This window comes from Glycine max, chromosome 12 (assembly GCF_000004515.6).
Source record: "Glycine max cultivar Williams 82 chromosome 12, Glycine_max_v4.0, whole genome shotgun sequence".
Lineage (NCBI taxonomy): Eukaryota > Viridiplantae > Streptophyta > Magnoliopsida > Fabales > Fabaceae > Glycine > Glycine max.
In genome coordinates, this window is record NC_038248.2 from 19,250,619 (window position 1) to 19,275,230 (window position 24,612).

Below are 24,612 nucleotides of genomic sequence, written 5' to 3' on the forward strand. Positions count from 1 at the left end.
TTGTTGATAAATTACTAGACCAATAGTTGTAGGGCTGGGCAAAGCCTTTCTCTAGCTGTCTTCTCCGCAAATTCCCTTTAGTTGGGATTGTATCTTTGATCAATCGCCAAGCAAATGTTGTTGGTTTTAAAGGGATTTTGAGCTTCCATAGGTCCTCTAATTTTTCAGACCATCTATGAGCTATATAACGAAGCAACACTGAGACTATGAACTCTGCAGATTATCAACCCCTTCCATTCGCTGCAAGAGTTCCAATATGCTTCAAGCTTTTATCTTAGCTCTATCAGTTCCATTTTCTGACAACTCCTGCAGTGCTGCTTCTGCACCATGTTCTTTCGCTAGTTTTAATTGCAGTGGATCTCCGGTGCATAGTGACCATAAGACAGCAGCAACATTCTCTCGATTGCGTGGAGAGCCGGTTCGTATAACCTCAACAAGAATATGAATTGGCTTGGCCTGACCGATCGCTACCCTGCCTTTATGGTGGCTTGCAAGGATTGCCATAATAGCTAGTGCTTCATCTACCATTCCACCCCCAGCATCCTTAAAAAATTGTATCGGTTGGGCTACTATACCAGCTTTTACAACTCTTGCTTTATTTCCCTGATAAATAGATAGGTTGAAGATAGCAGTAGCAGCATCCTTCTTACCTGTAGGAGTACCTTCACAAAGTAACTTTATTAGAGCAGTAGCAGCATCCTCTGAAAGACTGCTGCCACCACATTTCTTTGTTCTACAGTTCCCTTGCCTCTTTGGTAGCTCAATACCGTTGCTTTCACACCACAAAGCAATCAAACTCTTCAAAACATAGTTAGAGGTAAAGGTTGTATGCACAAGTGTCTGTTGTATCTTGGGGCAGGTTCTTCAACACACACACAAAAATACACACACACACAGAAACACACACAGACACACACACACACACACACACAGAAACACACACACACACAGAAACACACACAGACACACACACACATAGAAACACACACACACAGAAACAAACACACATATATACACAACCACACACCCACACACACACACAGAAACACACACACACAAAAACACACACACACACACACACATACACACACAAAAACACACCCACACACACACAGCCACACACACACACACAAAAACACACACACACACACACACACACACAAACACACACGCACACACAGCCACACACACACACACACAAAAACACACACACACACACAGCCACACACCTACACACACACACACACACAGAAACACACGCACACACACAGACACAGAAACACACACACACACACAGCCACACACCCACACACACACAGAAACACACACACATAGACCCTCATTAGCCCTGTCAGTCCTTCAACCACTAAGTCAAAGAGTAATGGAGCCAAAGGGTCTCCTTGTCTCAACCTTCACGATACACACAGACCCTCGTGATACACACACACACACACACACACATATACCCAACTACAATATTAAAGCATAAGCACTCTTGAAAACCAGCATTTGAAATTAGTTACATAAACAACTGCTGATGTCTATATTTGTCTATAATTGAATTTTACCTTCTATATGTTCTTGTATGTGATCAGTGTAATTTTCTATATAAACAACAGTTGTTCATGGTGAGTGAACCTTAGATTCCCCTTTGAGACTGAATGCAATGACTCTTGCGGACAGTTTGCATTAGTCATTGTATTTAGTCTTGAATTGTCTGTTTGGATAGTTTGGGGAGACTGGTATTTTTATGTTACATTCATTCGTGAAGGTTATTATTATTTTCATTAATTTGATTAAATTTCGGTTCAATGCATTTCAAGTTGTTCTCCGAGTGCATACTTGATTATCGGGAAATTCATTTGACCGATGTCATGTCGTGTACTTGGAGACCAATGCGAAATGCTGCCTAAATTTAGTCAAATTTTTGTAAAGAATGGTAACCCTAACGTTTGAAGCTAACATAAAAGACAGTTTTCCTAAATGGGATAGGGCCACACCTATAAATAAAAAAGTGAGATTTTCATGCATGGAATTGCTTAGATGGATCGAAGTTGGATGAATGAAAGTCGCATGAGCCCAGAATATGAGGATGGCGTCAAACAGTTCTTGCAATTTGCTTCAGAAAGAGGTCGACCGAATGAAGAAGGAAAATATTATTGTCCTTGCATCAACTGTTTGAATGGAAGACGACAATTACTCGATGACATACGGGACCATCTATTGTGTGATGGGATTAAGAAGAATTACACGACGTGGATATGGCATGGTGAAGTGACAGACTTGCAGAGTGGGTCCCAATTTGAACCGTTTGATGTAGAAATGGGAGATCGGTTAGAGGACATGATTCGTGACCTTGGACAATAGTCTTTCCAGCAAGCACACACCCCTGTGCATGAAGGATTGCAGAGTGATTCTAAGAAGCCTTTGTAAGCAGGGAACAATAATTCCTTAACCCTGTTGTCTGCTGTGTTAGGTCTGGTAAATGTGAAGTCCAGGTATGGGTGGAGTGACAAAAGTTTCACCTCACTGCTTGAGGTAGTGCATAGTCTGCTTCCAGAGGACAACACATTGCCTAAAAGTTACTTTGAGGCGAAAAAGATATTGTGTCCGATGGGTATGGAGTATCAGAAGATTCAAGCTTGCCCCAATGATTGCATACTGTACAGGCATGAATTCCAAGAAATGTCCAAATGCCCTATCTATGGGACTTCACGGTACGAAGTGAAGGATGAAGAAGAAAGTAGTTCTGATGAAAACTCCAACAAGGGCCCCCCAACAAAGGTTTTGTGGTATCTTCCAATCATTCCAAGGTTTAAGCGTCCTTTTGCTAACGAGGACGACGCAAAAAACCTTACATGGCATGCAAATGGAAGGATTTCTGATGGAATGGTCCGTCATCCGGCTGATTGCTCCCAGTGGAAGAAGATTGATGGTTTGTATCCGGATTTCGGGAATGAGCCAAGAAATCTTAGACTTGGACTAGCCAGTGATGGAATGAATCCATATGGCACCTTAAGCACTCAACATAGTTCATGGCCAGTTCTGCTAGTAATTTACAATTTGCCTCCTTGGTTGTGCATGAAGAGAAAATACATGATGTTGTCTATGATGATATCGTGCCCAAGACAGCCAGGAAATGACATTGGTGTTTATCTAAGTCCGTTGGTTGAAGATCTAAGAAAGTTGTGGGATGAGGGGGTTGTAGTGTTTGATGTGTTTCGCAAGGAGACCTTTGAAATGTGTGCAATGCTTTTTTGTACCATTAATGACTTTCCAAAATATGGGAATCTCAGCTCAGGGGTTACAGTGTTAAGGGTCATCATGCATGCCCCATCTGTGAAGAAAACACAAGCTACATACAACTAACACATGGAAGAAAAATAGTCTACAGTAGGCATCGCCGTTTTCTAACACCCAATCATCCTTACAGACGACTGAAAAAAGCTTTTAATGGAAGTCAAGTGCACGATATTGCACCGATAACGTTGACTGGTGACCAGGTATACTAGCGGGTTCAACACCTGAATATTGTATTTGGAAAGACCCAAAAGAAGGATAAAAGTCAGAGTTGCATATGGAAGAAGAGGTCAATTTTCTTTGATCTTCCGTACTGGTTTGATCTTGACATTAGACATTGTATTGATGTTATGCATGTGGAGAAAAATGTATGTGACAGTGTGATTGGGGCGCTCCTTAACATTCAAGGCAAGACGAAGGATGGCTTGAATACTCGTCAAGATCTAGCTGAGATGGGGATACGATCACAGTTGCATCCAAGGTCTGATCGGAAGAAAATTTACTTGCCCCCAGCTTGTCATACTTGGTCGAAAAAGGAGAAGATAAGTTTTTGTCAGTGTCTTCACCAGGTGAAGGTTCCATAAGGATACTCTTCAAATATTAAGAGCTCATGCAACAATTGTTAGCCGTGGCTATACGAGACATCTTGCCAAACAAAGTCAGGTTAACGATAACTCGCCTGTGCTTTTTCTTCCATGCTATATGTAGCAAAGCCATTGATCTAGTCATGTTTGATGAGTTGGAAAATAAGGCCGCAATTATACTGTGCCAGTTGGAGATGTATTTTCCCCCTGCTTTCTTTGACATCATGATTCACTTGATTGTGCATCTGGTCAGAGAAATCAAATGTTGTGGTCCTGTTTATCTACGGTGGATGTACCCGGTTGAGCGATACATGAAGATTTTAAAAGGGTATACAAAGAATCTATATCGTCCAAAAGCATCTATTGTTGAGAGGTACATTGCAGAAGAAGCCATTGAATTTTGTTCAGAATACTTAGAGATGGCTAAACCTGTTGGGCTTCCTGAGTCTTGGCATGATGACAGAGTGGGTGGTAAGGGTTCAAGAGGACTACAGGTGATCACTCCAAGTGTAGAAGATTTGTTACAAGCTCACTTGTATGTCTTGAACAACAGTAATGAAGTTTTACCATACATAGTTAAGCATGAAGCTTTAGTCAAACAGAATAATCCGAAAATGTCAAAGAATTAGGTGTTGAAAAAGCATAACAAGACTTTCTGTGATTGGTTTAAAGATACAATCTTTGCATATGAGAATGCTTCAGAAACATTAAGAAAGCTAGCAGATGGGCCTAAAAGAAATGTTATAACCTGGCAAGGATACGACATAAACAGGTATTCATTTTACACAAAAGCACAAGATGAAAAAAGTACAATGCAGAACAGCGGGGTCACCCTAAGGGCTGAATCTCAACACTTTGCAAGTGTCAATGACGCCAATCCCTGTGTAGCTTCCATCCCTTACTTTGGGTTCATTGATGAAATTTGGGAGCTTAATTATGTGAAATTTACAGTATGTGTTTTCAAATGTAAATGGGTTGACAGCAACACCGGTGTGCGCACCGATGATATAGGATTTACGCTGGTAGATCTAAAGAAACTTGGTTACCACAATGACCCTTTCATCATGGCAGAACAAGCTAGACAAGTGTTTTACGTGCAAGACCCTTGTGATGAAAGGTGGTGCGTGGTTCTGCAGGGCAAAACAGTTGGTGTTAATGTAGAAGATGATGATTCATACATGGACACCTATGTTAGTCCTTTGACCGCTCATATCACTCGTAACGTTGTCGGAGAAGAAGAAGTTGACGACATTCATGCTAATCGAAATGATCATGATGAAGGAGAATTGATTAACATCGTCTAATGTAATTTTCTGCAGAGACAGAGGTCACCAAAGCAAGTAAGTGACAACCACATTTTTCTCTGATTGAGGCATCGGTTTTTTGTTTCAATTTGCCTCCTTAAGACTTCATCCAGCTGATGTTTGTCGCCAGTTTCATCATCCACCACCCTTTTCTTCTCTGTCTTCTCACATTTATTGTTGTTAAACCCATATTTATGCTTTCTTCCCTTCATGTCTTGTTTTATCACAACTTTAGCTGAATCTCCCATCTTCAGCATAGTAGAATCTCCTATCTTATTCTCCAATGACACACTTTGATGGCCTGTATCTCTTTTCTTCGTATGTTCTAGTGCTTCAGCTTCAGAATGCATAAAGCAATCAAAATTTTCCAGTGATCACCAAAGGCTTCTGCATCATCATTGACACTCTCCACCCTCTTTGGTTTATGCTTATGTGTTTTCTTCCGTGCCTCCTCGTTATAAATCTCAGCTTTATTCGAGGTTGCACTAGAACGATCAGCACCAATCCGTGCCTCCTCGTTATAAATCAAACATACATTGATTGTTGATTACATGTAATAGACTTTTTATAACATGGTTGCCCCAAATCACAATTAAAAAGCACAACTACCAATCTTTCAGAGTCCTTTGGTTAATTTGTCTTGTCTTCTTATGTGGTGGGGTTTTGTTTAATAATATTATACTTTTGCCTTCCAAAAAAAACTTATGACTGATCCTCGATCTTTTCATTAATCCTATTTTGTATGTTATTGTATAAAAGATCATGGGTTCTCCACCTGCCTCCACTCCTCCTCCTCCTCCTCCTCCTCCTCCTCCTCCTTCTCCTCCTCCTCCTACTTCGGACGCATCGGCTTCGACGTCTGCCATGAAGCGGACACGCAAAGCCTCACGTCTACGATCGTTGTCCACTAGACCACCTCGTGTTGAGAGACCAGTGGTGCATGTTGATCCTGCTACCGGGAAGGCCGACGGTCCCCATAGGAAAAAATTAAGAACATATTTAGGGATTGTGGCACGTGATAAGGTGGACATCACCTACGAGAACTGGAAGGTGGTCCCTACTGCTCAGAAGGACCTGATTTGGGAGGATATTTAGGTATTTCTCTTTTCTTATTTGATTTTGTGTAATTAATAGCCAAAAAATACATTATTGTAACAAATAAACTTTATTCGATGTTGTCAAGCGGAATTTGATATCCCAGAGGCTTCTGACAGTATGACGAAAAGGAAGTTACTACAGATCGTGGGGGAGAGATAGAGGCAGTTTAAATTAGACCTCACGAGGAAATGGGCCCTTGCAGCCGATCAGGACGGTGTCGAGGACACTGTCTGTGACAAATACGGCATCGGCAAGGAAAAGTGGGCCCAGTTTTGCCAGACTCGCAGAGACCCTTCTTGGGAGGTATGTTCCTTGCAATTTAAGTTGTTTTTCATATTAAACATGATGTTGTTATTCTTCATTCTACCCATTTCAAACATTATTGTTTAATTTTTTCAGGATGTGCGCATCAAGGCACAGGCCATCCAGAAGCAGAATACTGCCCCCCACATTTTGTCTCGTGGGGGTTATGATTATTTGGAGTAGAAGCTACTGGCTGAGAAGACAAAGAAGAAGCTGTAGGAAGCTGCATAGTCAGGAAGCGTTGATGGCATCATCGACCCTCCATCCCCGGTCAGACGCCACGTGAAGTGGAAGATGGCCCGCACGAAGAAGACAGGGGAGATGACGACTGAGGCCGCAAAGGAAATCACTTAGAAGAATGTAAGTCATTTTCAACTAACCATTACAATTATGTTTGAATATTTTGAGAATTCCATGTACCACTGTGTGCTTTCTGTGCAGGATTCGTTTGAGGAGCAGGCCACACAGGGATCGTTCGTCCCCTATGGACGTCAGGATGTTCTGGTTGCTGCTATTGGACGTCCAGAGCACCCTGGACGTGTCCGTGGTGCTGGAGCCGGTGTCACCATCAAGCAATACTTTGGATCGGCTCCATGGACGTCCCATAGCGCTTCCTCTCTGCCTCCTGACGAATTACAGCAGCTGACCCAGCAGATCAGGGACCAGCTAGAGGAGTCCATCACAGAGAAATTGACGAGGCAGGTCATGGCATCCTTCAGCCAGCTTCAGTCGCAGATGCAATCTCAGGGACTTGCAGTGCCTCCTGAGCCTCTGGTTGGTCCTGGTCCCTCCGGTCCTCGAGTGAGCACAAAGGGGAGTTGTGTTGATCCCTCAGGAAACGATCCTGAGACGGGTGACTCTGACAGGTGCGGCTTATACATAGAAGTAGATCCTGCCCGCCTGGTTGCCATGGGGAGAACTTATGAGGGATCCACTCTTGTTCATAACACTCCTTTGTTGCCTGGCCAAGTAAAGGTGAGTGTGGAGCAGGTTAAAGATGCAGATGCTCCAGTTCCTGTACCCACTGATGAGGTTTCCTTAGTGGGGCAGGCACTTCACACCTTCCTTGCTTGGCCGACACATCTGGTCAAGTCTTTATCACAGTAGGTACTTATTGTCCTTACTATATGTTTCTTCTTTTTAAATTAATTCATTAAGCATGCCTTAAATTTGGCTATTTAACTTTGTTTCATGAACAGGTAGCTGTGTCTCCGCCAAAACCACCTCCGAAGCCCGATCTGGAGGTCGATGATCCGCTTTATCTGATGACATTGACCATCCCAGAGCTTTTCTTGAGGCCTTATTAGGTTAGATGGGATGCCACCGTGTTCGAGGTCGTTAATCCAGATTTCCCCCTGTACATAAAGCACGAAGACCTCTCCGAAATCGCACACGGTGGTCAATGTCTCAGCTTATCAGTGTTACAGTTGTGGATTCTGTAAGTCTTTATATAAAAGGCTTTTAATTACCTAAGTTATGCCTTTCAATTCATAAATATTTAACTTTGACTTAACATAAACAGGCATCTCACTGAAACATGTATGCGAGCGGAGAATTCTGATATCTATGGATTCCTCGAGCCACAGTCCATTCAGAGGTCTGGGCAATCACAGTTTGAATCTGAAAGTTACATAAAGAGTTGGATGCAGAGTTCACAACGCGATGTGTATCTTGGAGCCTACCTAAATGGGTAAGTCACAAAATAACAAAATTTAATTAATGTTTACTAATGTACTAACCCATTTTAGGTTCCACTGCAGCGGACACTGGCAGATGGTGGTCATCCTGCCCAAGGAACACTTAGTTGTCTGGTTTTGTTCATTGCATAACAGGCCAGACAACTACCTTATGGGGATTATTAATAGGTTAGTGTTCTTTTCAATACATTTGCATTGTAATACCTCAACGTACAACACCAGTTTTTAATTGCTACTCATATGGAACAGTGCTATCAAGGGTCTTGATGATGCTCCATAGCCTAAATCAAAGGCTTCTACTAGGTGGATTGTCGTCAAGGTACGTCATTTACATAAAACTTCCACTTATATATATTTCTTTATGTGTCTGTACACTAGTTGTTTAATTAATATCCAAATTTCATTATGTATTTAGTGTAATAGACAAAAAGGAAGTACTGAGTGCGGCTACTATGTGATGCACTGGATGTCCACCATCATTTTAGGAACTTTTAGAAATAATTGGGAAGCGGTAAGTTTATTTCAAAGAAAATCGATTTATTTATAATTTGTATTACATTATTAACTTATTATGATTTATTTCATCATGCAGTATTTTAACGATCATAGACCATTGGAGCCAGAGAGATTAAAAGCATTGCGGATCCAGTGGGCACAATTTTATCTCTGAGTTAGAGATCAGGCCTAGGATTTAGGGACATTTTTTAACATTTTTTACATTTTTTACATTTTCTATGTAACATGAACATTGAATTCATTTGATGATTGTTCTTTATAATAAATCAATTATTTGATGTTTATTATCATTAAAACTGCTTGGAAGCAGAATAAAATGTTTATTTGCTGTGAATTGGGCCTCCTGAAATTGCATTTGACAGGTACAATTTTGGGTTTACTGTAAAAACAGAAAGTATATATATAAAAAAAATACTTGAAAACAACATCGGTTATTAACAAAAACCAATGTTAATATCATAACCAACATTGGTTATTTACAAAAACCGATGTCGATATGAAGTTTAACATCGGTTATTATAGAAAACATAGAAAACCGATGTTAACGTTTGTATATTAACATCGGTTATTTGTGTATAACCGATGTCAGCATTTGTATTTTAACATCGGTTATCTGTAGATAACCGATGTCAACTAATGTACATTAACATCGGTTAATTATAAATAACCAATGTGAATATTTGAATATTAACATCGATTATGTACGCATAACCGATGTTATACACAAAGAATTACACCAAATAAGTGTATGCATCATCAACGTTGACATTGATTTTCTAGCAAAACCGATGTTATGGGCATACATTAACATTAGTTTTTTTAGAAAATCGATGTTAAACTAACATATTAACATCGGTTTTACTGGAAAACCGATGTCAACGTTCATCATGCGTGTACTTTTTTTGTTGTTGTTCATTGTGTTTAACATCGGGTATTTAGAGAACCGATGTTGTCATTTGTATGTTAACATCGGTTCTTCAAAACCAATGTTAACATTCATACATTCAACATCGTCACTTTCAACATCGATTTTAGAACCGATGTAGAATGTTCTAAATAATCGATGTTGAAAGTGTATTTTCTAATAGTGATTGATGAAGAAAGATTCAAGTTGAAATATGAAAATACAAGCATGTTAGACATGATTCATCTTCACAAAAGAATAAGGAAAAAGAGATGAAAGCAGGAACCTTATAGGTTTTGTATGAAATCAAGTAGAGAAATTTGCACTTAACTCACAAAAATGAGCAATTTAGCTAAAACCGCATTAACATTTCAATTATTAGGGTTAAATTAAATCTCTTTATACAAATAAATTTTTACAAAATCGTTATATATTCCTTATTTAGGGTAAAATATATGTTTGGGTCCCTCAAAAATTTGAAAAGTATTAATTTCATCATAATAATTTCTTTCATAATAATTTGATCCTGGTAAACATAAAATATATTTTTGCTAGTCTTCATTTGTAACTCTATTAGATGGTTCCCTTGACGTAGCAAATAAACTTAATTACTTTCTTTTTGTGTCTTCTCAAGCACACTCAAAAGATATAAAAAGTACTATTATTTCATCTTGTCTCCTAATCTCATGAAAATTGTGAGAAAAACACCCAAATAATGACAAAAAATTACAATTCTTAGGGGTGCTTAGCCACTAGATTGTTTAATTCAAATTTTTTTGGGTAGTTAACCACAACAAATTGTTTTATTCATTTATAAAGAGAAAATTTAACAAATTATGTGTCATACAAAATTTAAATAAAAATCCTTAAATATATTGTTTACTCCATGCAACGCATGAGTCAAAATCTAGTTCTAATACAATTATTAAATTTTGTTACGATAGAAATGTCAAAATCAATTTTCATTAATAAAATATTTATATTTATTACAAATTTTCATACATGATATATACTCTATACATATTTAAATTTATTTACATCATTTTTTAAATGTAAATAAATTTTAATTTTATTAACACTTACATAATCTACCAATGTAATTTAATTATATGATTAATTAGTATAACTCATAAATCATTTTTTTACGATAATTTAACACCTCAATCATTGGAAACATTAAAAATTGTTGTTTTTAAATTGTACATTAAACTATATTAGATTTGTGATATTTTCCTCTGATTTGCATATTAGAATTTTTTTATGGTTCCTAATACTATTCCATGATTTAATTATATAACTTATTAATATAACACCCAATCATTGGAAGCATTAAAAGAAACTGTTTTTTAATGAACATAATTATATTAGATTTGTATATTTTTTTTCTTTGATTTGCACATGATAATTAGCTAATGCATTGTAATATTAGTACCAAAATCCTTGCTGAATTATTTTGTAAATCAAGCACTAGCTCTATAAATGGGGGAGGGCCTCGGAGTAAATTTAACACTTGTGACATGGATGAGAGAGTCATGCAGAATATATTGGTTATCGAATCGGATGAATTTTAATGGTTGAACCAAATTATCGTAACATTTAATATTTATGGACTAAAAAGGTAAATTTCATAATATAAAAATGAAATTGTCAGCAAATGTAAACTACATCCACTAAACTGACTATTTATCCCAATAAAATTAACTTGTTAACAAACAAAATTCACGTTGCACGCTGGACAACTTAATTGCTTGTCCACTATAGAATATACCATAATAAACCTCAATATTAGTTGTCAAAATAAAAGTTCAATTCAAGTTTTATCAGAAAGTAACATAAAAAGCAAATACCATATTATTATAGTTCAAGTTTAGGTAAAATATGTTTTTTTTTTCGTATAATATTTTTCAAATTAGATTTTAGTTCAGAAAAAAAATTCATGTTTTCCTCCTCTAATTTGGTGATACTCCAATTTTGATCCTCAAAGTGTATTTCAAAAGTGTTTTACAATTTTGATTAAAAGTTATCTATAACTATTTTAAGAATAAAAAATGGACCATTTCTAAATTAGAAAGATGAATATAAGAAAAAAAATCATAAAACTAAAGACAGGATTTTTCTTTTTTGGTCGAGCACCAAGAACGAGAATAGATCTGCTTTGACAAATTCTTCCACATAATTTATTTTCCGGTTATGATAGCCATGTGTTTAATTTGCTATCTTATTTTTTTTAATTGTTTTAATTAACTCTCTTTATTAATTCTTGAAAGTTACTTGATATATTTGATAGGATGACTATCCTTATGCCAAGTCATAGAGACTGTAGCTTGAGCAAGACCGAGGAGGATACGATTGACCTGGGATGTTGACACTTGTGGCTTTTGTGCAAGGTACTTAAATAATCTAATGGGGCACATAATGACTTTGATGGTTCTGTTTGATTGATTCAACTATCGTGGAAATATTCAAACATGAAGGACACGGTGCAGACTTGGACGATGATGTCTATGCGCATTATTTTCTTCCATCCTTTTTTTTCCCTGTCTTTTCTAGTTGATTATTGGCACAAAGAAGTCTTACGACGGATGTTAAAGGTGGCTAAAATGGTTCAGCCCAAATTTAATTTAGAAAAATATTTCATATACATTAATTTTCTTTATCCTCAAACTTTTATCTTTTTATTTTGTATTGTACCCATAAGTAAAAATAATGGATATAACATCCTTACATTAACATCAATTTTTTAGAGAATCCATGTTAAATAAAACATGGTGGCATATTGGTAAATAAATCGGGTTGATTAACATCAATTTTTTGAAAAATCGATGTTAACATGAGTTTCCAAAAACCAATATTAACGAATTTATGTTAACGTAAGTTTCTTTAAAAACTAATGTTAACCAACTCGCGTTAATGTCGGTTTTTCCAAAATCGATGTTAACGAACTCATGTGAACATCAATATTTCCAAAAACCAACGTTAATCAACTGATGTTAACATCAGTTTTTCTAGAAAAATCGATGTTGTGTTAGTTAAATTCAATCATCTGTCTCTTTCTCTTCTCGCGCTCATTTTGAACCAGTTTCTTTCTTCCTCTCTCATTCTTGCTCGCACTCCTTCTCACTCTCACGCTATCACTCTCACTCTCACGTACTCTTTGTGGCGGCGTCATCACTGTTCTCTCGTTGTTGTTCTCGCGTCTCCCATGCTATTGTTCTCGTGTTCTCACCATTTCAATTCTCGCGCTTACGAAAGGCTAGTCACTCACTCATTCACCTTAAATTTTGGTGTTGGCACTACAAGGAAAATGACTTATACCTACAGTCAAAATCTATCACTAGAAGTCTAAAATCCGTAGATAGATGTATAATGGACTTTGTCCTACAGACGTTTTTTGTGTCAACTTTGAGGGGGTATACAGTGACAACTAATAGTCTGTCACTATATTTTTATCTACGGATATATTTTTACCTACAGTCAAATTTAACTATCACTATAGGTAACACCTACTATTTCAAATGTGTAGGTAAATGATATTAATTTATACCTATAATCTCTAACTGTAGGTAAAAGTCAATTTACATGTACCTACGGTCTTCTGTAGGTAAATGTCATATAATAATAATAAAACTAGTTCCTAAGTATACTCTTTGTTGATTATAATTTTTAATTAAATATACATGAGCTTATTATTATGTTGCACAAAGTTAGAGATCTGCTGCAACATGGCCTTTGAAAAGTTACAACAACTTGCTACATACAATTAAATTTTTGTTAGTCTAATTTGTGATTATTGTAACTAGATTGTGTGCTTTTTAACATATTGCAGCTCTTGATCCATTGTCATTGTGAAATGATCTAGCATTAGTAGTGCTATAGAAAATTTTCCAATTCACTTTGCCTTGTTTTTTAGTACCATGTGCATAGTCCTTCCTAAGTGTATATTTTTGGTGCACCATGACCCTCTTTACATGGAGGGAATCATCACTAAAATGTAACAAGTTTCTAAATTTCTAAATGTATAAAAGAGTTAATTCAAGTTGCTGGACAAATAGACAAAGTAAAAACCAAACACTTGAACATTTTGTCGCCGGCTCACATCTTCATTACCATCTAAATCATGTTCTTGAAATAACATTTTGTCGCCGGCTCGCATCTTCATTACCATCTAAATTTCAACTCACCTCTAGTTAAGATTGTTTGTAGTTTGATGGTCTTTACTGGTAGAATCATTTGTAGGTACCTAAATTAAAAGAATGTTTTTTCTTTGTAAAGTATCATATCATAGTTAAATCATTGAATAAGTAGAATTATAAATTCATACCTCTTGATCTATAGCTTCTAAGACTTGATTAATTTGTGGATCTTCTGCAGATCATACTTTAAGCACAGCTACAAGGTTTCCAAGCAAATTCTCCAACTTTTGAATTCTATTGTTTGTATAAGAGCTTTGAGATGAACTTGCTTGATGTGGAAGCTTGCCAAGACAACGCACACATCCTCTTTTTTCAAGTCCTTTGACTTTTGAATATATATCATTTGTCCAATTAGTAGAATCTTGGGTGCTTTGTAAATTTTGCGAACTCTCTGCTTCAACCATTTTCTTTTTTAGTTCATCCTACATAAATACACCTTATAAATTATTATCATACATCAATATCCTGAATACTTCAATATCACTAAACAAAACTCATCTCCACATTAGTTATTCCCCCTCACCCCATAACCTTCTATTAGAAAATTGAGCAAAACAAAGAAAAAGTATTGAAATAAAAATTAAAATTCATACAATTACAATAGCATCCTTTTCAGTAACAATGCTTTCATCTTTTCGAGTTCGAGTGTCAATATAAATTTCTGCCCTAGAAGGTTGCACTCCCTTAGCCTTTGTAGTCTAACATTAGTTAAAAAAATCAATCATCCTATTTGTATTAAGCAATTTAATAATAAAAAATATAAAAAAAGAAAAACCATCTCATGAATCCATCTTGGAAGATTATTAGTTCCCATGCAATGCAAGTCCTCATATTTTGAGCGGTTCCTTTTGTTGATGTTGCTTATTTTCTATAACCAACAAATATAAAAAGTCAATAATAAAAATAAACATATAATATATAATTGTTATGTTAGCAAAAGGTTGGTGACATTGTCATGTATACCTGTCCTTTCTCAAAACACCAATAATGTACTAAATCACGATATTGAGAAGGATCAACCCTTGGATCTGGGATGTGAGCATTCATTTCCTCCTTAGTTTTGCTTTCATCATATCCTTTTGATTTCAGTTCATATTTAAATTGCCTCCATTTCAGACTCATGTCATCAATCAATATTTTCTTTGTTTGTTCAGTTAATTCAGGAACAAATCGAAACTTACTCTATTATGAGTACCATTAACAAACAAAAAAGATCATTTTGTTAAACATTAGAAGACATAAAATTTTACAAGCAAGATGAAACAACACTTATAAAGTTTTATACCAGACCTGAATCAATTCAACCATGTCGGTAATATAGTCCTTAGGCATGTCTTTCCAGCTAAGAAAATTGATAGGAGCACATTGGTGTCTCCTTACCAAGCTCCCAATTGCATTCAGTAGAGTTTTCCCTTCCCAACCCATAGGATTGCCCCAATGATCTACTTCAACAAGTATGAATTCTCCATCTGGCAAGTCCCACACATCTAGCATATGTGTATAACCTCTGGTTCTCCTTTTACCTAAATCATTCGTGAATATGACATTTATCAAACACACACACACAGATTTGAACTATATGGAAAAAAGAAACTCACTAGTAAATTTAATCTTATCATAATCTAAAAGATATTCAACTCAAACAGAATTGTACATATAATTCTAACCCAAAAAAACATATGTGTATAAATACCTTTAGTTGAACTTTCACTTGCACTTTCAAGAGAAGTATGAGATCGAACATGACTATCTTCTTGTATGTGTTGTTATGTTTGTGATTGTTGATTTAGTTAATAAACAATCGTGTTATAAATAATTTAATATAAAATAAATAAATTAAGTTAATAAAATCTTTATACCTCCTTCAAATTGTGCATTTTCTTCAAGTATAGAGTTGCTATTTTGGTTCACTTCAGTAGAGCTTTCAATTGATTGCTCTTTTGCTTGTGATTGACCATCATTCTGAATGATATTCAACTTTCTGCGCTTTCCCATAGTATGCTGAATAAACCAATCCAAAAAATAAAATAAAATAAAAATTAGATATAACTACATTATTGACTATGGTTTTTTTAAACACCATGCCAAAAAATAAAAGAAGAATAAAGTAATTACCTAAAATGCGAATTTAGATTGCTTGTAAGCTATTTTTTCACCAATCTCCAATCACCAAGAATCAAACTATTGAGGAAACAACGAAACAAATTTTGATAAAAAACGGATAACATCATTATATTGTGAGTGATTTTTATACATAACAAAAAATAAACACAAGGGTAATGAATGATAAGAACAAAAAACTAAAGAAAGGAATAAGAGTATATAAATGTGACAAAATGTTCAATACATGTATACTCAAAATATAACCAAATGTTCAAATAGAACAAATAAAAACAAATCAAAAGAAGTCTGCATCGCTCTCATCATCATCTATATAATTATCATCCTTGTCATGTGGTAAAATGTTCTCCATGGGTATTGTAACTTCAATGATATCATCACTATCATCGGCTTCTGGTCTGATCAAATCATTATGATTTATCTCTTGTAAGACTTGTTCATTCCCTTGATCTGTGTCATTGGATTGCTCATCACCCATATCATATACATCTCTGATTTTAGAATGCACAACAACAAGCCAACCATTTTGTGTTTTATTCTCCACCTAGAATACTTTCTTAGCTTGAGATGCAAAAACAAATGGATCATCACATATATCATTCCCTGTATGTTGCAAATAATTGAAATTCACTAATATCATACCGAAGTTATCAATTTTGCAACCCCTGTTTATATCAACCTAATCACACTTGAAAAGTATAACCTTATATTTTCCAGAATAATCCAATTGAATTATATCTGTTAGTGCACCATAGTAGTGGATTTCTCCCTCCTTTGGGTTTTTGTCACTAGAGTGCTGTCTTGCTCTTCCAATCGAGCATCCTACCACAATTTTATTTCAAATGATTAAAATTTTAAATGAATGCAAAATTTAATATTATTGATGCTTCCTAAACTTACTCTTTCACGGAACCAATCTGGAAATTCTTTACTATGAATTTTGTCAACTTCATATGGAGATAATCGACGATTTTGTCTCTTGATAAGATCAGCATGGGCTTTATGTAAAAAAGGTTAGAAAAAGTAAGCATTATCATTGATAGAAAGATATTATACAAATATTCAATAACTAAATGAACATGAAAAAAATTGTATTACTTTCGAAAGTGGTCAACATTGTTGCTATTGAAAAGCACATATCTATGTGCTTGAACCAATGCTTTCTTATCAAGAGAAATTCGAGAAGCTCTTTTTCTCTTCTTCACATTGAATCCAACTTGCTTCTTTCTCCCCAATGGTCTACCTCTAGGATTTAAAACACTTACATTTTCCACAAAACATGAGTCATCATTTCGAGCAGATTGATTAAAATGAGTCTCCACCCTAGATAGATATCTTGAACAAAATATCAAGCATTCATGAGCTAAATATCCTTCTGCAAGAGATCCTTCTAGATGTGCTCGATTACGAACAAATGACTTTAGAGTCAAAAGGAACCTAAAAAGAAAATTTTAGGTTACAAATTAAGATAATATCATTTTACTTTATAACTCTAGAATGTTTTAAAATGATTAAAAAGTATTCATACCTTTCAATAGGATACATCCATCGGTAATGTACAGGACCTCCAACTCTTGCTTCATGTGCCAAATGGATTACCAAATGTACCATTACGGTGAAAAAAGATGGAGGAAAAATCTGTTCTAATTGGCATAATGTTAGAGCTACTTGATGCTCTAGGTGCTCTAAATTACTCTCATTAAGCACCTTGCCACACAACTCCTTGAAGAAACAACAAAGATCGGATATAGCTAAACTCACTTTGTCTGGCAAACAACCTTTCATAGCTATAGGAAGAAACTCTTGCATGAAAAGATGACAATCATAACTTTTGAGACCGGATATTTTGCGTTCCTTCACTTGCACACATCTTGAAATATTAGACAAATATTCATCAGGAGCTTTTATTGTTTTGAGAACTTCCAAAAATGTTTCTTTCTCTTTTGAAGTCATTTGGTAACAAGCTCTAGGAAAATATTGTTTGCCTTTACTTGGGTGCATCTTTGGATGTAATTGGCTTCTAATATTCATATCAACAAGATAATAGTGTGCCTTATCATTGTCCTTTGACTTACCTTCTAATTGTAACAACATCCCAATAATGTTATCACACACATTCTTTTCTATGTGCATAACATCAAGATTATGATGGAGCACACTATGTTTCCAATAAGGCAATGTGAACAAAATACTTCTCTTTTTCCATGGTGACCAATCCCCAAATCCATGATATTCCATCTGTCTCAAAGAAAAAGTTCTACTAGGTAGATCAAGTGGAGCTCTAAACTCCTGGGTTCCATCAAAATCTCTTTTATTGTATCTCCACTTATGATCGGGCTCTAACCAACGATGATGACACATATAGCAAAACTTTCTACCATAACACAACCACTTTTAGTCAATCTCAAAACCACCACATGGACAAGCATATTGGCCTCTAGTGCTCCAACCAGACATATTTTCATAAGCAGGAAAATCATTAATAGTCCACATAATTGCAGCACACATTTGGAATGACTCTTTTTTACATGCATCAAATGTTTTTACCCCAATTTCCCATAATTCCTTTAATTCTTCCACAAGAGGCTGCATATAAACATCAAGGTTCATACCTGGACCTTTTGGACCAGGAATAAGCAATGAAAATATAAAATTAGGTTGCTTCATACACATCCATGGAGGAAGATTGTACGAAATCAAGATAGCAAGCCAAGTGCTATGGGAAATTGCCATAGTTTTGAAAGGATTAAATCCATCAGTAGCCAAACCTAGTCGAACATTACGAGCGTCACAAGCAAAATCAGGATACTGACAATCAAAATCCTTCCAAGCAAATGAATCAACTGGATGCCTCAAGAGTCCATCTTTTGTTCGACCAACCTCATGCCATATCATAGAACAAGCTGTTTTTGGTGATACAAAAAGTCTTTGCAATCTAGGTATAAGAGGGAACCAACGAAGAATCTTTGCTGGTATCTTTTTTCTACATTCAACATCATCAGAGTCATATTTCCATCTTGACAAATTGCATTTAGGGCAAATTTCAGCACCAGCCAAATCCTTCCTATACAATATGCATTCATTGGGACAAACATGAATTTTTTCATAAGATAGACCCAACCCTGAAATAATCTTTTTTGTATCATAAAATGATTTGGGCAAAGTATTTTCCTCTGGTAATGCATCACTTAACAACTCTAACAACATCGAAAAACTTTTATCAGTCCACCCATTTAGACACTTTAAGCGATACAAATGTACAAGGAATGACAATTTTGTAAACTTCTTACAACCTTAATAAAGACTTTGCTCTGCCTCCCTTAACATCTGATAGAACTTATCTGAATTATTATTGTCTTCAGATTGTTGAACACTAGGTCCATTCATGAATTCTCTAGAATCTCCATCCTCCATATTTATATTTGTGTCATCACTCTCATTAGTTGCATGCATTGTGAATGCATCATGAACCAATGTATCCATGTCATGATCAAACTCCCCTTCCACTTGGGATGTATCTAAAGAACTAGATGGGCCAACTTGTTCACCATGAAAGATCCAAGTAACATATCCTTTTAGAAACCCATTACTAATGATGTGCTCATAAACATTCATCCGAGAGCGCCACTTGCAATTGACACATTTGGTACAAGGGCATAAAATTTTTCCATCCTTTAACGATTTCGCAAATGCAAAATCTTGAAAATTTAAAACTCCTCTAATATACTTCTCTTTATTAAGAGAATTGTAGTCTATCCAACTTTTATCCATTTGATAAAATAAACTGAAAAAGTAGAATAAAATAGACATAATAAATTAGTGCTTAATATAACTATAAAGTAGAATGACATTTTTCACTATCACTCAATTATGCAAAACTACATCAACTACTACTCACAATTATTTCACTTTTCGTTCAATCAAGAAAAGGAACAAGTAATACCATCATTAATGATGTCATATCATGAAATGCTGACAGTGAAGCAACAAAGCAAGGTTAAAAAATGGAAAAGAAAACCCTTGGTCACAAATTTACAAAGCAAGGTTCATTGGTAATCAACAGAACTTTCGTTTTGAGATATTATCCATCCAAGGTAGGTAGTTAGTGAATTGGGAGATGGAATCAGGTATATGCAATGTTATGTGTTGTTTAACTTGCGATTCGGACAGATCGCAGACCTTAATTTAAATGTGACTTATTTCAATGTGGACTTTTTAAATCTAGTCAACGTACTTAACATGCAATGATACAAAGCTCTAAAATTAAAACAATTGAACAGGAGAATAGAAGTCAAAACCATTCAATTAAGCTAATGAGAAGGTACGGGGAAGGGTCATTTACGCACCCTTATCCTTGCATATACAAAGAGGTTGTTTCCATATTCAAACCCATGACCAACCAGTCATCAAGGCCCAACTCAGAAACATTCCCATGCAGCAAGATGTACATCCAATAGAAATCAAGCAAACATTTTTTTATTTAGATGGAAAGACCATAATTTTGAAAAGTACCTGAAATATGATGAGCCCAATGAGGATTGGCTGTGTATCAAACCCAAAGCTTCGATACAGATCTGCTGAATTTCGTACTAGTGTATATCCTCCAAATTGTAGAAGTGTAAGAATCTACAACAATATATCAAAGCATTACAAATAATCTCATAGTCAAATATTGCAATGCCTTTTTCCGTTAAACATTTAATTATAATTGATTTCTTCATTGTATTGATTCAAAAATTTTATTAATGAACAATGTATAAATATATATGTAAATATTTTTTAAACCTTATGACCTGTCCTGAATCCTAATGAATCCCCGAGACTAATTGTGAATATAGGACCCAATGAGAACACTCTATTTAGAAATAAATATAACACATAATAATGAAATAGTGAATTCAAACACGAGATATAATCTAAAATTTTAAGATAAATACTTATGATTTTATTAAAACAAGAATGTGTTTATTTATCTTTACAAGAAAATATGTCAAGGGATTCAAACAAATAAAATGAAAGTGTAAAATATAAAATAATAAGATAAATACATGTTATTTTATTAAAATGAAAAGGTGAATTTATCCACTCTGGTTCATGAATAGGTCCGCTAGTGCTCTAATCCTATAAAAAAATATTAATAATTTCTTTGGGGGCCTAGTAGGAGTAACCTTTTCTGATTAATTTATAACCCTTATTCCAAATTTTGGCATACACTCTGGTGTCTAATTCTTTGATTCCATCTAATTAATTAATTGAACCTCACCCGTCAATATCCCTATTCCCGAATTCATTTCATTCTCGTCCATCTAATTAATTAATTCTTTGATTCCATCTGTCAAATATTGCAATGCCTTTTTCCGTTAAACATTTAATTACAAATAATCTCATTGTCAAATAATCCTCAACAACAAGAGCTTGGATCAAGGAACTGAAGCTCAAAGAGAGAGTGTTGACCATAATTCATTCAAATTAATCTTATAAGCAGACCCTGTAATAGACTGATAGGATCCATCTATAGACAGCAGAAGGAAAGACACTTGCAGTCTATATTAATCACGCAAGGAAAAATTTATTGCACAGTATCAAGGTACTCACATCTTTTAATTCAGTATATATTGGTTCAATTAATTTTATGAACCTTTAAATAAATACAGAAGGCACTTTCTGTATGGTTTCTTTCTTTCACTATCCTGGACATGCGTGGGAACAAAAATGGAACACGCAACATCTGGTATGGAAAACAAATATTCATTAAGATGTTATGGTTTGATTATCCCAATAACAAGCACAAGATCATTAACAATGACAAATTCTTGCGTGAGCAAAGTACCAATAGGAACAACCAATCAAAAGCTATATATATTATTTAGATAACCTCAGCATAGACTTCATTATTGTTATTTTTAGAACAAAACATAGGGGCAATTTTTAAAACCTTTTATTATTATTTGTCTTTAAAAATTAAAGTTTCACTTCAATTACATATACTAATAGAGTTATAAGGTTGTTGGACCTGGTGGTTGAAGAGAAAAGCAACAAGTGAAAGCGCTAGGGGTTTGATTTTGTTTTGTGGTTCTGGAATTGACAGATGTCAATACTCCATGATATGTGGTGCCAATAAATGACTCATGTGCCTTTTCATTACTTTTCCTTTTTTAACATGTTGTAAGATGTGTTTGTTAAGAAAGAAGAACAAAAATAATAATAGTGAGCAATAAGATAGGGTATGTATGGTTTTAAACTGCTACTCATTTCGTCTAATAAATTAATACATGTGGAATTCATATCTATTTTTTCTCTCATCGTATTTTACCTCAAGCAAAGACACTCTACTCTTAACATTCCTTCATTGGTTAAAATTACTGAATTTCATATTCTATCATGATCAATCCTTTCCATCTCTATTATTCAAAAGCAGAATGGAATTTCCACTCCACAACTGCACTTTAAGTTCATATATACAAGAAACAGGTCCTTGCTTGAGATATGATGGATAAGAAGGATCTTTTGACGCTGTGTTGTAAAATTACATCAGTTCTACACAATTGAATAACATTTTATTTGTAATATTTCTTAGGAGTTACGATTAAAATCCAAAGGTTGATTTTATGACTGTTATATGTAAATCATTTCAAGGAAATCTCACACCATGACACTAATCTGAAATGGTTTTTAAATATTAGGAAATCTGGACTATTTTATTTACACATTTATTGTTGCCAATTTTTTTATTTAAAACGTTGACAAACAAAATGAACATCACAATCATAGCCAATATATATATTTCGGTGCAACAGAGTATCACTACAAGTGCTCCACTTCAGAATTTAAAAGGTCTACACACGCCAAAAGGAAGAGAAAAAAAAAGTATACCTTAACATTTGTTGCTTCTTTAATTGCAGAAATGATCTTATCTTGATCAGCTAGCTGTAGGTGTCCTACAGTAGAAATTACCACATCGACCTGCTTTATCGCACTCACCAAACTTTGGTGATCGTATAGATCTCCCTGCATATAATTATAAGGTCAATATCAGTTTAATTGACAGTCTCAGACGTGAGAAAGCGATAGAGGATTTTATTTAACTTACGAAAACAAGATTGACACCAAGGCCTTTGAAATTGAATCAAACAAGTGTTGAACGTTGAAATTGAATCAAACAAGTGTTGAACGTTGAAAACGAATCAAACAAGTGCTGAACGTTGAAATTGCAGAGATAGATACCTGGCAAAGAATGTGAAAAGCGATGAGGAAGAGAGAGGCCCTTGCAAAGAAAGATACCAAACAATTGTGAACCCTAGTAGAGGATAAGAGTGATCTATATGAATAAAGTCATTTTTCCTTAGTAAGGAACAAAATTCAATTTGCTGCATCAGGAATTGTAGCAAGTGATAAAGAATTAGGGCGAGTTACGTACGTTATGTGAAAGGCTAACACAGAATCGGAACAGTGAGCAAACACGGCGATAGAGTGAGTGGTCGGAGAGAGAGGAAGGGACTGTGACAAAAGATGGAGGTGGCGGCGAGCAGAGAACAAGAGGTGCGAGACTGTGATAAAAGGGTAGCGAGTCTGGTTCAGGGTTTTGAAATTTTGATTTCAACTTTCAAATTAAAAAATAGTTTTACTAAGAAAAATACCTTTTCAAAAAACAAAATAATAATATACAATATGTATGCAATACAATGAATTTCGGTGATAATTCAGATTGCGGGGATAGGTACTCTTTAAAATTTTGAACAATTATTATCTTTAAAATTAATATATTTTATCTTTAAAATTAAAATTAATATATTTTATCTTTATAATTAATATAATTTAAAATTAATATATTTCGGTGATAATTCAGATTTCGGGGATAGGTACCTCAAACATAATTTAAAATTAATATATTTTATCTTTAAAATTTTGAACAATTATTAACTAAAAATTTTGAGATTGAGTATTTACTAAAAAAAAACAAGAGACTAGTATTCAAATTCAAATAGTCTTAAAGAGTTTTACCTACACCAACAATCGTAGGTATAAGACTTTTGAGGTTATAGCTACACCAACAATCGTAGGTAGTAATTCTTTTGAGTTTTACCTACACTAATCAACCATAGGCACAAGTTTTTTGGAGTTTTACCTACACAACATAGTTGTAGGTAGAAGTATTTTTAGTTTTAATGAATTTGCCTACACCAAATAATGGTTGGTACAAGTGGTTGAGTTTTACCTACATTAGTCAGTTGTAGGTAAAAGTATTTTTGAGATTTACCTACACTAGTTTATGTCTGTAGCAAAAAAGTGTCCGTAGGCATAGATTATTTTTCTTGTAGTGTGGTAATGCTTGTTTCTCACGTTCTCACTCACTCACGAGAAGCTGGGGCTCATTATTGGTTTTGATGGTGTTGGTACATTATGCTTATAGATGCTTATTTCTTTGTTTGATTTCAATTTGATGGTGTTGGTAATGCTTGTTTCTCGTGTTCTCACTCTCTCATGAAAGGTCACTCACTCATGAGAAGCTAGAGCTCTATGGTAGTTGGTAATGCTTGTTTGGTTTTGATGGTGTTGGTAATGCTTCTTTATTGTCAGGCTCATTCTTAGTTT

At 35.0% G+C, this 24,612-nt stretch overlaps 1 protein-coding gene and 1 long non-coding RNA gene across 2 annotated transcripts; both read right to left on the reverse strand.

The window, feature by feature from the left end:
* Positions 1-261: 261 nt before the first annotated feature.
* Positions 262-15,393, reverse strand: LOC121173156 (U-box domain-containing protein 3-like). The gene is made up of 5 exons (XM_041007224.1): positions 15,190-15,393; positions 14,863-15,081; positions 14,675-14,767; positions 14,499-14,597; positions 262-798 (listed from the first exon to the last, which is right to left on the reverse strand). The coding sequence occupies exons 1-5, from the start codon at positions 15,391-15,393 to the stop codon at positions 262-264; spliced, it is 1,152 nt and encodes a 383-aa protein (XP_040863158.1).
* Positions 15,394-22,893: 7,500 nt separating this feature from the next.
* Positions 22,894-23,564, reverse strand: LOC102663260 (uncharacterized). Its single transcript, XR_005887612.1, has 3 exons — positions 23,438-23,564; positions 23,111-23,244; positions 22,894-23,028 (listed from the first exon to the last, which is right to left on the reverse strand). It is a non-coding gene; the product is annotated as an uncharacterized lncRNA (long non-coding RNA).
* Between the last annotated feature and the right edge of the window lie 1,048 nt (positions 23,565-24,612).

Bases quoted from the DNA above. Each gene is read 5' to 3' on its own strand.
- LOC121173156 (XM_041007224.1), bottom strand. From the start codon at position 15,393: ATGCTAGATGTGTGGGACTTGCCAGATGGAGAATTCATACTTGTTGAA. The intron at 14,768-14,862 runs GTATACATGACA...TGTTGGTTATAG, and splicing joins GGTGTTTTGAGAAAGGACAG to AAAATAAGCAACATCAACAA. The intron at 14,598-14,674 runs GTTTTTCTTTTT...AACTAATGTTAG, and splicing joins CAAGATGGATTCATGAGATG to ACTACAAAGGCTAAGGGAGT.